The 13,041-nt window shown below is 50.5% G+C and overlaps 1 protein-coding gene across 5 annotated transcripts in view; it reads right to left on the bottom strand.

Annotated features, from left to right (window-relative positions):
* The window catches only part of TET3 (tet methylcytosine dioxygenase 3), a 138,876-nt gene that overhangs the window by 104,995 nt on the left and 20,840 nt on the right, over nucleotides 1-13,041 (bottom strand). For 3 of the 5 annotated variants that reach the window (XM_074285459.1, XM_074285458.1, XM_074285460.1), the window contains exon 3: nucleotides 4,713-4,784. The exons of 1 other annotated variant lie outside the window; for it this stretch is intronic. In XM_074285459.1, the coding sequence (XP_074141560.1) occupies nucleotides 4,713-4,784 (72 nt within the window). Of the gene's footprint in view, nucleotides 1-4,712; nucleotides 4,785-13,041 lie in introns of those variants that run through there. One more of the 5 variants, XM_074285466.1, reaches the window with a different exon arrangement.

Below are 13,041 nucleotides of genomic sequence, written 5' to 3'. Positions count from 1 at the left end.
CACAGGATTTGTGACCTTCTGAGTTTGATACTACTGCACAGTATCAATATTGTAAATAAGGAAAAAGACTAGCTAGTTATTTGTCTTCTGAATTGAAATCCAGTCATGGGAAGCCCAAAGAAGAATGAGTTAGGTCAAGAAAAGTGAAGGCACAGGCTAGTTATACACTCTTTTAAAGTCTGATTCTTTTTGTACAGCCAAAGAACTGTTTGGACATGTATACATATATTGTATTTCATTTATACTCTAGCATATTTGATATGTATTGGTGAACCTGCCATGGGGGGAGGGGAAAAAATTGGAACCAGGGGTGTGGCAATTGTCAATGTTGTAAAATTACCCATGCATATATCTGATAAATAAAAATATTAAGTAAATAAATAGATAAATGAATGAATGAATAAATCAAAATAAGTGAATAAATGAATAAATAAATGAAGAAGGAAAGAAAGAAAGAAAAGAAAAGAAAGAAAGAAAGAGAAAGAAAGAGAAAGAAAAAGAAAAGAAAAGAAAAGAAAAGAAAAGAAAAGAAAAGAAAAGAAAAGAAAAGAAAAGAAAAGAAAAGAAAAGGAAAGAAGGAAGAAAGAAAGAGAGAAGTGAAGGGAGTAGAATAGTGAGCCATCAGAGTGACAGAATTCAGACCCTAAGGCCCAGGAGAAGTCCAGGGCCCAGTAAAGCCAGCCTAGTCATGTACCAACTTTCCTCCCTTCCTTTGCTGTGGGCTTTGATGAAGATGGGAACAATCAATTCGGTGAGATCCATTCTGAGTAAGCTTTGAGAAATCTCTTTTGCAATGACTAAGACACCTCTGATGATGATTCAAGGCCCATAGAACAGACAAATGCACGCTTACGGGCGCACACACCAACTCCCTTCCCATCCCAATGTGGAAAGAAAATAATTAATGAAAATAATGAATGAAATTCTAATGAAATAATAAAATGAAATTCTAAAGTAATTTCAGACTCCAATCTCCTTCCTTAAAGAAAAGGAAATAGGATCACTCCAGAGAAGTAATTTGTCCAAGATGTCTTGCCCAGGGACGGCCAGCTGCTTCTGTCTCTCATGATTCCTCAATTTCCCTTTCACGACCTACGCATTCTCTGTCTGTCTGTCTGTGTCCCTCCCCAAGAGCTGAGGGGAGGAGAAGGGGAGGGGGAGGGAGAGATGACTCACTCCCCCTACTGCTAGCTGCCTCAGCACTGTTTGTAAACCTCCCCGCCACGTGCAGCCTGGTCGAGCTTGAATCACACAGACATGGAAGCCGGCTGCCAAGTCAGAGAGGGAAGGAGGGAGGCAGGCAGGCAAGAAGACGCTATGGGGGTGGGGGTGGGGTGAGGAGAAAGCAAAGATCAGTAATAGGAGGGCATTTTTTTCAGACATGGGAAGGGGAGACTTGGCCAGGGCAGAATCCTGGGCAAACTCCCAAAATTGCCTCAGGCGGCCCTCAGCCAACGGAGGGTCAGTGTGGAAGAGGAAGAATAGGAGACAACAGACGTGGGGAGCGCCATGTAACTGCTTGGGGCTCTCCCCATGGGGTAGCACCCTTCCCCCATGCTCAATCAGTGCCAAGGGGACAAGGACAACTACCTCACACAAGAAGGGGATTTCAATGAACTTTGGCTTTTTCCCAGCAGGCATCAGAGATGGACCCCGCTCAGCAGGCAGACATAGACTCTCACAAGACCAGGGAGCCAGGAATCCTGACAGATTCTCTCCTACCTCATCTGTCCCAACCAGGGAGCAGCCCCAGCCACATCATGGATGAACAGCCCAATGACTGGGATTCAAGGATGAACTAATCAACTGAGGATTATTAATCAACTGTTCTAGGCTCTGGGATACAAGTGCAAAGAATGGAACAATCGCGACTCAAAATGAGAGTCCAGCAGAGCACCTTCGGGCCACAGAACATGGACACGTTCCTCAGCAGGCGTCTTGGGACTTGCTGGAGAGCCCGGCTTATTGGTGGAAGCTGCACCGGGGAATGGGGCCAACCTGAGCCGAGCACATGCCTGCTGCTTCCCTTCCCCCGCTGCTGCTGCTGCAAGAAAACGGAGCGGAGGGAGGGCGCAGCCAGCAGGTGCCATCACGAATGCCATCGCTGCCACCGCCAGCAATGTCCATCCCACGTTCCTTCCCTTCCGAGGCAAGTGGGAAAAGAAGCTCTCCTTCCTCTTCCCCTACTCCCCCTCTGTCTGTCTGAATCTCAATCTCTTGGTCTGTCTGTCTCTCTCACACTCTTTCTGTCTCACGCTCACACACGTCCCACTAAGCTGGGAGACGGTGTCATCCAATCCCTTCAATTTACAGAAAAGGAAACACAGGCTCAGTAAAGCGCAGTGATTTGCTGGAGGTCACACAGTAAGTAGGGTAGCAGCGGCGGGACTGGGGGCCAGGCGCTGGTGCACACTGCCCTGCTTCCTTGGGAAAGCCATCCTGAAAAGTGTCTGTCCGTGACTCGAAGCGAGTTCCAGAGGAACTACTGTGAGGATTCCCACAGTGCTTAGCAGGAAGTGGTTCAGAAGAGACTTGTCTCCCCAAACTGCCTCCTTTCCTCCTTCCCTCTGGTCTCGGGCCCAGGAAAGAAGATGTAAAATCTCCAGGCAGAGGGGGTTACTGTTACTGATTTGGGGTACAAAATGCTGGAGGTGTGGAGGTTCTCTGTGTTAAGGAATAATCCCCACAAAGGCTAGCTGAATCAACCTGGACCTTGTGCCCATGTCAGACAAGTGAGCGTGCAGCCCGGGATGAAGGTACCCAACAGCCTCCTGGGCAGCCGTGCTACTTGGGGACAGCTAGATTGGCTTCCATCAAGCTCAATCAGTCTCTGTAAACTTCCAGAGCTCCAGATCCCAGCCCCTCCTCCACAGTCCAGCCCTTCAAATACTTTAATCCAATGAGCACATCTGCTTCTGCCCCAGGCAGCCTGAGTCTGTCCATGTTCCACCACCACCCCCTCCCATAGTTTAAATCAACACAGTCATGTCCCTTCTGGTTGCCCTCCTCGGGACTTGCTCCAGGGTGTCAATGCCCTTCGTCAAGGTGTTTATGAGGGAATTCAAGTCTGGAAAAGGTAAAACACATGTGGGCCCTACACATAAACAGGGCCAGCTGTGACCCACAACCTGCTCTCCTTCTCACCGGCAACTCTGCCCGAATGATAACCATTCCTCCGGCTGCCTCCCCACTCCCAGCCTCCCCCTCCCCACAGATTCGCCTCTCCTATTGGAGGCTCGATCACTAAGGGATCTCACTTCCATTCTTTGGCTGGGAGTCCCTCGAAGCACCTTTGGGTGCTGGCTGGGGCTGAGGGTAAAAAAAGAATCGGCAGACTCTGCTCCCTAAGGATGCTGGGAATTGTTTCTTAGCGCCCTTCACTGCCTCCTCCTAGTGCCGGCACTCCCTGGGAGCATGCCCTCAGGGGCTGGGTCAGGGCAGGACAAGGCAGGGCAGTTCACCCAATCAGGGACAAGCCTGCCCTGGAACACGGATGAGCAGAGAACATAGGGATGGAGCCTGGGGTTCCCAAAGTAAAGGGCAAGGAAGGAATGATTTTTTTAAAATAGCATTTAGTAAGTGCTTGCTGTATACAAAGCATTGTCGTAAACTTTAGAGATACAGATTGTGTAACACAAATAAGTCAGTACCTGTCCTCAAGGACAAGCCATGGAAAACTTGGCCCCGGTTCAACCCTCCATTCTCACAAAACCCACAGTCATGCGGGCCTCGGGCTGCTCCAGCACCCCGGAGTCTGGCCTCCCGGGGAGGGGCTGGGCTGGAGGGGGTGAGGAAGGGATTTCCACCCTCCCTGGCCTTAGAGCCCGCAGCCTCGGTCCGAGGGTCAACTCCCTCACTCGCTATATGACCCTGAACGAGTCCTGTTCAGGCCGAGGAACCGGCTCTAGCTCTAACTGTTCCCCCTTCCCTCCCACATTGGGGGTGCAGCTCTGCCCCCTCCCCCCCACATCTGCCGGGCCAGGGCCGCCCGCCCCCAGGGGCTGGGGGAGTTTTGTTTGCAGTGCAGGGGCTGCGGGAACAAGACACACGTAGGAAAGTTGAAATTGGAGCCTGATGGCTGGGGGACGGGAGTGGGCGGGAGGGGAGCGTGGGGGAGCAGAATCAGCCTCGGGAGGCCCCTCCAGCCTGCTCTTCCCCACCCCCGCCCTGCGACCTACTCCTCCTCTCACCTGCACTCAAGTCAGCCCGGACAGGAAAGTCCCCGTCTCGCCCCCTCCACATCCGCCAAGTGCCACATGGTGCCCACGGCTCGGTGCCGGCACCACGCACGCCCTGGCATGACGTCACCCCTCCACCCAAAGCCGTCATCCCTCCCACCGGCCCGGCATGACAGCCGTCACCATGGTGACCATAGCATGAGCAATGATATCATGCCTCCTCCATCAGGCTCCCTCGGGGAGCTCTCCTCGCCACCTCATTTCTCCCCCTCCCCCCGGGATTTCTGCTGATTGGGTGAAAATCCACAGCAGCAAGGGGGGGGGGAGAGAGGCAGAAGGGGGAGGGGCGTCATCCTGAAAACATTACAACAAATCAAGCCCCGGCTCCCACCTGAGACACCCGCAGCCGCGCCGGAAAGGCGCCCCCCTCCCCCGTCCTCGGTCACCCCGAGACCGCCGGGGCCCTGGGCCGCCGGCGCCCCCCTCCCCCCGCCACCCTGCCGGGGAGCGGTGTGACCTCCGGCGCCAAAGTACCTTGATTGCCACGGCGGTGGCTCGTCCCCAAGGCTCGGCGGCGGCGGCCCCGTCCCCCGGCTTTATCTCCACCTGCAGGAGAGTCAGGACAACAGAGCGGTGAGCGGCGGAGCCGTCTCCCCCTCGGCAGCATCGTGGCCGTCCCCTCCAGAGTCCCCTCCAGAGCCCGCGGCCGGGAAGCTCTGGGGGGGGCGGAGTCCGGAGGAGGAGGAAGGGAGGGGGCAGCTTTCCGCAGCCCCCTCCCGGCGCCCTTCCCCCCCCCCCCCCCCCCGCCTCCATGGCCATTGTTGAAGGAGCTGGGTCTCCTTCCCCTTTCCCTTCTTCAGTAATTTCCCAGACAACCCCCCCGGGGGGCTTCAGTCCCTCCCCCAGGCCGGCGCCCCCCACCCCCGGCCCTCTTGCTCCTACCTCGGCCACCCTCCCCAGCCGCGGCCGCCGCAGACGCACTGGTGCATTCGCCGGAGCCCTCTGCCAGACTCTCAGTTATTCTAAGGGCATCAGGAACTCCCTGCCCCTCCCCCCCAAGAGGCACTGCAGATGTGAATGCCAGGCCCAGCTAAGCTCTGCTCCACTCGCTTCCCCTCCCCAGCGGTGGGGGTGTGGGAGGGGGGGCCGGGGGAAGGCGCCGGAGCCAATCCCAGGCAGGAGCTGCCAAGCGGGGGCAGGGCACCTTCGAGCCAGGCTTTCAGCGGCTCAGAATTGGACTTGCCAGGCCACATGTCATCGGAGGGGGTGCGCTAGGACCCAGCAGCTAGCTGCCTGCTCAGCCATGTCCTGCCTTCTCCTTCCCCAGAAGCCCCAACCCCACGCGGGGGCCAGCGTCCCTCCAGGGCTGCAGCCTCCCCGCGAGGACCCCGGGACGGGCGGCCCCTTCTGGGGAAGGCGAGGGCAGGGGGGCGGCCAGCCCCGTGGCTCCTACGGAAGCGCCCGAGGATGCCCTGCCGGGAACTGGGGCAGACAAAAAGCCCACAGCTGAGAGAAGCCCCCCGAACTGGCCCAAGCCCCCAGCACCTCCATCCCCTGGCCCGAGAAACCAGGAGGATTCTGGGAGGTTTAGCCGCTAACAAGAACCTTTTAGCTCTGGGCTCTGATGGATCCCTTCACTCCAATTCACTGCTTTGAGTCTCAGTTTCCTCTCCTGTCATCTGGGCTCCTCCTTTCTAACTCAGAGTATCACCTCCAGGAGATGGGTTACTGCTCGCCAGGAAGGGGTGAGGGGAGCGTTCCCTGTGACTGATCTCATTCCCGATGCCACCCCGGGACAGCAGGGACTGAGCTCAGCTTGGCTGGGCTGTCCCCCGCATCATCCTTTCCCAGCCAACCCAGGCATTTCCCACCAGGCAAAGTGACCCTTCCGCACACATGTCTCCAGCCCCCTCCCCTGAGGGGTCCCCCACGCGGGACCGCTCTCGTCCTCTGCCCCCAGAAGCCTCGCTTTCCTGCACGCTGATGATTCCGAGGGATCTTGAACCCTTTCTACTACCTCTTGCTGCTAGAGGAAATGAAAACAGCTCTGGGCTTGGGGGTTGCGAACAGGCTGGCACCATATCAATCTTTAGGTAAATTCATCTTTATTTCCACCAAGATTGCAGATCTCGAGCACAAGGTCAGGGACCCAGATTTCTGGGCATCTCAGATGGGAGCACAGCGAGTCCCATCCCACAGCCTTCAGGTAACCAGACAACTTCAGTCCTCCTGATCTCAAAAAGAACGCATGACGCAATGTGGAAAAGCCCTCAACCTGAACTCGGAGGTCCTGGGATCAAATCCTCCTCGCTGCTTGTGCCCAGTCACCCCAGCAAGAGGGAACAATAGAGGAACGGAGGGCAAGGATTCCTGCGATTATTTCCCCTCATTTTCCCCATCTGGAAGCCGGGAAAGTTGAACTGGTGATATCTGAGATCCCTGCCGGAGATCCTTGAATCGGCCTAAATTCTTGCCTTTTGAATCTTCTTAACCCATCTCTCCTCTTCCAGTTTCGGGAGCTTCCCTCCCCAGCCCCTCTCTCTAAATGAGGAAATGAAAAAGCACCCTCTGAGCACCTCCTTCTAACTGAGCAGTGCCAAGAACTGGTTACAGAGGGAAGGACTCTGGGACACAAATGGGAGATGGTGGCCATCCTGTCAGGGGGATGGAGGGGGGGACATGGAAGGGGAATCTAGGGCGCTCCATCCAAGGGTAGTGCCGGGGCTGGTTGAGACATGGGTGTCTAAAGCCAGACACATGGAGCCGGTTAAGATGAATTCATTTCAATGTTTATCTTAGAAATATCTTAGGATCACTTGACTTTTCAGCCTTCTACTAAATTCTCTGCCTTAATGAGGATCAACTCTGGGTCACTCCATTTGTTTTCTCTGTGCCCACTACTAAACTTTTAGGCATTACTCAAAAAGGGGGGGGGGATCTCTAACTCCCAAGATTTCCAAAAAGGGGGGATCTCATTAACTCCCAAGATTTCCAAAAAGGGGGATCTCATTAACTCCCAAGATTTCCAAAAAGGGGGATCTCATTAACTCCCAAGATTTCCAAAAAGGGGGATCTCATTAACTCCCAAGATTTCCAAAAAAGGGGGGATCTCATTAACTCACAAGATTTCCAGAAAAGGGGGGCATCTCATTAACTCCCAAAATTTCCAAAAAAGGGGGATCTCATTAACTCCCAAGATTTCCATTATGACATAGATGAGAATGGCACACCTAATATCGCTTGTAGACTTCTGGTCCTGATGTTCCAATAGTACGGGATGTTTTTACTTGGTACTAGAAGCCCTTGATTATACACCAACTGGAGAGCACAATTTTCCTCCCTCACCAACCAGACTCTTCCGCCTGTTCTGCACTGTGATCAAGAGTCTTCCAGAGTCACCCGAGCTGAAACCCCAGAGATCTTTGGGTTCTCCTCTTCCCTTGATTCCCATAGCTCCTCACTCCTCTGTATTCTCCCTTGGATTCATATTTTTCTTTCCCTACATCTTTCATTCAGACATTCATCAGTTCTTATCTGAACCCTGCTAAACTATCATACACACCAGGACAAGATTACTTTTCCTAAAACACATCTGGCAGTTCCCTGCTCACAAGTTCTCTGTGCCTCATGATTGCCCATTGTTCAAGATGATCTGAAATCTAGTGCCAATCTACTTTGCTAATTTGAGGGATTCAGATTACCATGGTGCAAGGGTTCGGGTGCTTCTGATGCTTACTGTCTAGGTGACTTTGGACAAGCCAACATAAACTAAGGATCTGGAAGTAGAATGGACTCTAAAGTCCCTTGGTGATTTCCCTGCTATGGTCCAGTTTTACCTATGCTCAAGACTCCCCAATCCTTCCCAAGGAATTGTTTCCTATGCCTGGAATCATTTCCATCACTCCCCTCAGTTGAAATCCTATTCAAATACCCTCTCCCTCTTGTATCAACTCCCACAAAAAGAGGGGAAAAAAACCTCTTCTTCCCCCTTGCAAATAACAAATAGTATTTATGGAATCCTGCTTTATAGTTTAGCAAGTACCCTTTCCATTTGGCATGTCAGGCAACTGGGACTCAGGTTAAGTGATTTGCCCAGATTAATTTAAGCTCAGATCTCCCTGACTCTAAGATAAAGCCTCCGGCCCCAGTCCCAGCCTGCCTCTGGGAAGTCCTCGGAACCATGGGAGAATTTTGCATCTCATATATTTATTGCTCACTGCCCACAGAGGACTATTTGCATTCATTCAAATCCATTCACTGAAGGCAGAGACTTCCTGTGGGAAAGGTCTTCAGAAACTCCCTGCTCACACTCATCCCCAGGAAAATCCAGTCATTTTTGGAAGAGCTCCCCAGAGAAGGAACCCAATATATGCCCAACATCCCTCAGGACTTTGCAACAGCAGGATTGTGCTTGTGCTGAGCTGGGATCTGATTCGCTGCAACTTGCCCCTGTTATTCAGGGTCGGCCCCCCAGAGCCAAGCAAGCAGGCTAACCTCTTGTCTAGAACATCCGATCCAATCATTGCAGATAAACAACCCTCATGGCACCACAAGGTTGCCTTTTCTCTAGTTAAGTGAGCTCCTCAAGGGCAGTCTTTTATACAAGGCTGTTGCTGACCCGCATCCCCTCACTCACTGGGTCTCCCATTTAAAAAAATATCACCTTGTACTTATCCATCTCTGCTTGTATATATACATGTTGATTCCTCCATGAGAATGTAAGCTTTCTGAAGGCAGGGGTGCCTAACACCACATCTGGCACATAGGGTAAGTGCTTAATAAATGACTAATGATGGTCTCTAGGCCCTTCCACATCCTGATCACTAGTAAAGATGATCTGTAATTTATTACCGACTTCCCAAAAGGTGCTGTCCAGTACTGACCAGAAGGCTCTGGATGGAGCCTGAAAAGGGCAAAGTCTTCATATACACTTTTTTTTTTGAGGCTATAATGTTTTGTATTTGCATTCTCAGAATCTTGTGCAGTACCCACCACACAGTAGGCCCTATAATTGATATAATAAATGCTTGTTGAGTTCAAATTGACCCAGGACACGATGAGATACATATACACTCTTAATGCAGTCCCAACAGCACGTGTTCAAAGGCAAGAAGTTCCCATTTTTTTCTTCTAGATCCTTAGTTCCTAGCACAGTGCTTACTACACGGTAAGCATGTAAAAATGCCCTTCAACGAATAGAACATTTTTGATCTTTGAAGCCCACTAAGAACTCTAAGTCTTCTTCAGAGGAACCATTGTTCAACCAGACCACACTCATCTTATAATTAGAAGACTGATTTTTTTTTTTCAAACAAATCTGAACACTGACATTTGCCCTTATTAAAGTTATCTCTCTTGCTTTACAAGACCACCAAGATCTCTTGGATCCTGCCCCCTACTCAGTATTAGCAATCCTTGTAGCTGTATGTCAATTGCAAATCCAAGAAGTCAGCCATTTATCCCTTCATCTAAATCATTGATAACTAAAAACAAAACAAAGCAAAACAAAAAAACTCACACCCTCCAAAAGAGCAATGTACTCTGCCTTAAATGTTTGCTGAATGAATGACTGAGCATTGGCAGAGATGTTAAAGCCCCTTGGTTTTATCTCTTTGGCAAAAAGATCCACGTAATCTTCCATCCTACCTGTGGGGACATGGGATGGGAGAACCTTTCCTCATCTCTCTCCCTTTTACTCCAAGTCCCCTGAGTTCACACATCAATCTCTGCCTAAGTAATTACAGCCTATCACGTCTTCCTTTATATTTGAAACCTCTTTGTCGTCGCCATGGGAACTGCCTTCGCCTTCACTCACTGATCAGGGATTGCAATTAGCCCCTGCAATGATGAGGCACTGTCAATGACAACCCAGGTGGGGGTTGGGATGGGGGGAAGGGGGCAAGCAGGGCCATGGGAGGAAAAAAAGAGCAAGATGGCAGAGAGAGGAGATGCTGTCAGAGGAAACTCAGTGTGGAGGCAGCAAGTCTCAAAGAAGGGGCCAATTTGAAAAAGGGGGAATAGGTCAACCAAGCTGGACAACACCAACCCTTTCCTCTCTCCCCTGAGCTAGGCCAGTGTCCTCTTCTGGAGGAAGGCTAGACAGAGTAAGAGAAAGAACATTCCAAGGTAGTTTGGAATCAGAAAGTCAAGGGTTCAAGCGATGGGTGACCAGGATAGAGTCGTCCTCTTCCCAGATCCTCAAGGAGTTAGGAGGCACAGTGCCTGGAGTGAGAAAGACCTGGATTTAAAACCAGTTTTCAACAAGGTCACAAAAGAAGTGGACTTGATTTTAGCATGACTTACTTAAGTCATGAAACCAGTCCCCCATTTTACAGATGAGGAAACTGAGGGCCAAAGAAGTCGAAGTGGCCAATCATATGTGGGGAGAGATCTTGGGATCATAGGCGTTCCAACCAGGTTCCCTCATTTTACGCATCAGGAAAATGAGACCAAAAGAAAGAGAATTATTTGTCCTGAGTCACATAGGTACTGAGCCAAACTATAAATCCAGCACTGCTTCCAGTAGGCCATGGCTAAGATCCCCTCCTCTCCCTCTCCCAAAATCTATGATCCCATAATCTATGAGCATTTAAGCCCCTACTCTCTCAGTCACTGGAGAGAAAAGCAAAACCAAAGTCTGCCCTCAAGTTCTTCCAGAATAGCTGGAGAGCCCCATGTCCGTCCTCTAGGTACGTCCAAAATAGATTCGGGATAATTTTTAGGGGAAGGCACCGGCAGCTGAGATGGGAGACAAATGGAAGATCAAAGGATTGTCAGTGGAGGAAATATTGCTCTTCCATTAGTCAGCAAGCAGGCAACCGACCATTTGACCTTCAAGACACAGCAACACCTCCCCCCCCAGGCTCCATAGCAGCACATGAGTCTCAAACCTCTCTCTCCTGGTTGCCTGTGAGAGACTCAGCTTCCAGGTCCAGAGCTCATTATCCCTCTTTCTTGGCATTGGGCCCACTCACCTGGTTCTCTGGGACCCCTGCCAGTGGTAAGTCTAAGTTGGCCACGGCTGTGAAGCTGAGAATCACAGGATTGTACCGTCACAGACTCTAGCAGTCATCTAGTACAACCCACATCTTAACCGCTCGCTGCCTCAGTTTCCTTATCTAGAAAATGAGGATAATAATAGGCACAAGCAGTTAGGAGGCATAGTGCCTGGAGTGAGAAAGACCTAGATTTAAAACTGGCCTCAGACACTTACTAGTTATATGACCCTGGGTAAGACACTTAACCTTGCCTGCCTCAGTTTCTTTGTCTATAAAATGAACTGGAGAAGGAAAAGGCAAATCAAAATTTTGATTTTCATAAAAATCAGTATTTTTGTGAAGAAGGTCACAGAAATAGGGTCACAAAAGAGTCAGACATGATTGAAAAATGACTGAACAGCAACACTACTATTAGTATTATTATTAGGATCAACGCTTGTAATTCTGCCATCAGTACTGCCATATATTCGACACAGCTATTGTGAGGATCAAAAGTGAAAACCCAAGCAGAGAACTATATGAATCTAAGTGCCAGGTGAAGGCTGGCTCTTCTTAAAATTATTGAATAAATCGTGAAATATTGAAAAATATTGAATAAAATCACCTCTCCAAGAACCATGGAGAGTGGCCATGGAGTTTGTACTGGAAGACCTGAAACAGGGAGAGCTCAGCCCTCTTTGGGCTTCAGTTAGGAAGCTTTGAATGAAGTCAAATCTACCTCTATAATTCCCTCTTCCTATCCGTACCCATGCCCATGCTATGCCCTGACCCTGCTTTTGCCCCCTGGGGTCAAGTAGAACAAGCCTGATCTCTGTTCCACAATAGTCTTTCAGCTAAATAAAGAAACTACCACAAACTGCAACTCTCCTCACATCCCGCTCCTTGAGCTGCCTTTGTCGGCTTGGGCTGAGATCTTTCCCAGCCTCCTCCAGACAGGCTTCAGCATGTCAATGTCCTTCTAGAAATGAGACCCAATGGGTAATGATGGTGATGAGGAGGGCTCCAGGTTTCCAAGCACTTTGCACCACTCCACCCATTTAATCCTCAAAACAGATCTGGGAGGTAGATGCTATTATCTCTTCCATCTTATAGAGGAGGAAATTGGCACCAAAGTTAAGTGACTTGCCCAGAGTCACAAGCCAATATCAGAGAAGAAATCTGAACCCAGGTTCCTCACTCCTAGTTCAGTGGCCTGTTCAGGACAGAAGCTATCCACCCCCTCTCTATAACTGGACACCCCCCCCCAACAAAGGATGAGACACTATCTGTGAGATCCATCTTTGCCTCAGCAATCAACGAGACAACTTTATTTCCAACTCAAGATATCCAAAAATATTTCAGCACAGATCTCACCCAGCTGTCTTTGTTTGCCAGCACATCCTCCTTCTCGTCCCGCTTCCCCCTAAGCATTTTGGAGCACGCAGTGGGAGCTTATGGGTCAATGCGTGAAAGCAGATTGCACCCTGCCTAGGGTGTCTGGATGGATTTCAGGAGCCCTTCTAGCTCACCTCAGCCATGACTGGAAGGAGCCCATAATGGTGCTACTGAAGGGAAGAAGTTTAAAAAAAAAAATGCTCCTCCACCTGAGGTCTCCCAGCTTTCCCTCTACAAACTAACACCTGAACGGGCAAGGTGTCTGTCAGCCATGTCACCTGTGTAACCAGCTCCCTCAGAAAGGGGCTACACTTTCAGGCTTTTTCAGCCATGTCACCTGTGTAAACAGCTCCCTCAGAAAGGGGCTATACTTTCAGGCTTTTTCAGCCATGTCACCTGTGTAACCAGCTCCCTCAGAAAGGGGCTACACTTTCAGGCTTTGTCAGCCATGTCACCTGTGTATCCAGCTCCCTTAGAAAGGGGCTACACTT

This window comes from Sminthopsis crassicaudata, chromosome 2 (genome assembly GCF_048593235.1).
Source record: "Sminthopsis crassicaudata isolate SCR6 chromosome 2, ASM4859323v1, whole genome shotgun sequence".
Lineage (NCBI taxonomy): Eukaryota > Metazoa > Chordata > Mammalia > Dasyuromorphia > Dasyuridae > Sminthopsis > Sminthopsis crassicaudata.
Note: the sequence above shows the minus strand (reverse complement) of the source record. Positions and strands in the feature narration are given on the sequence as shown.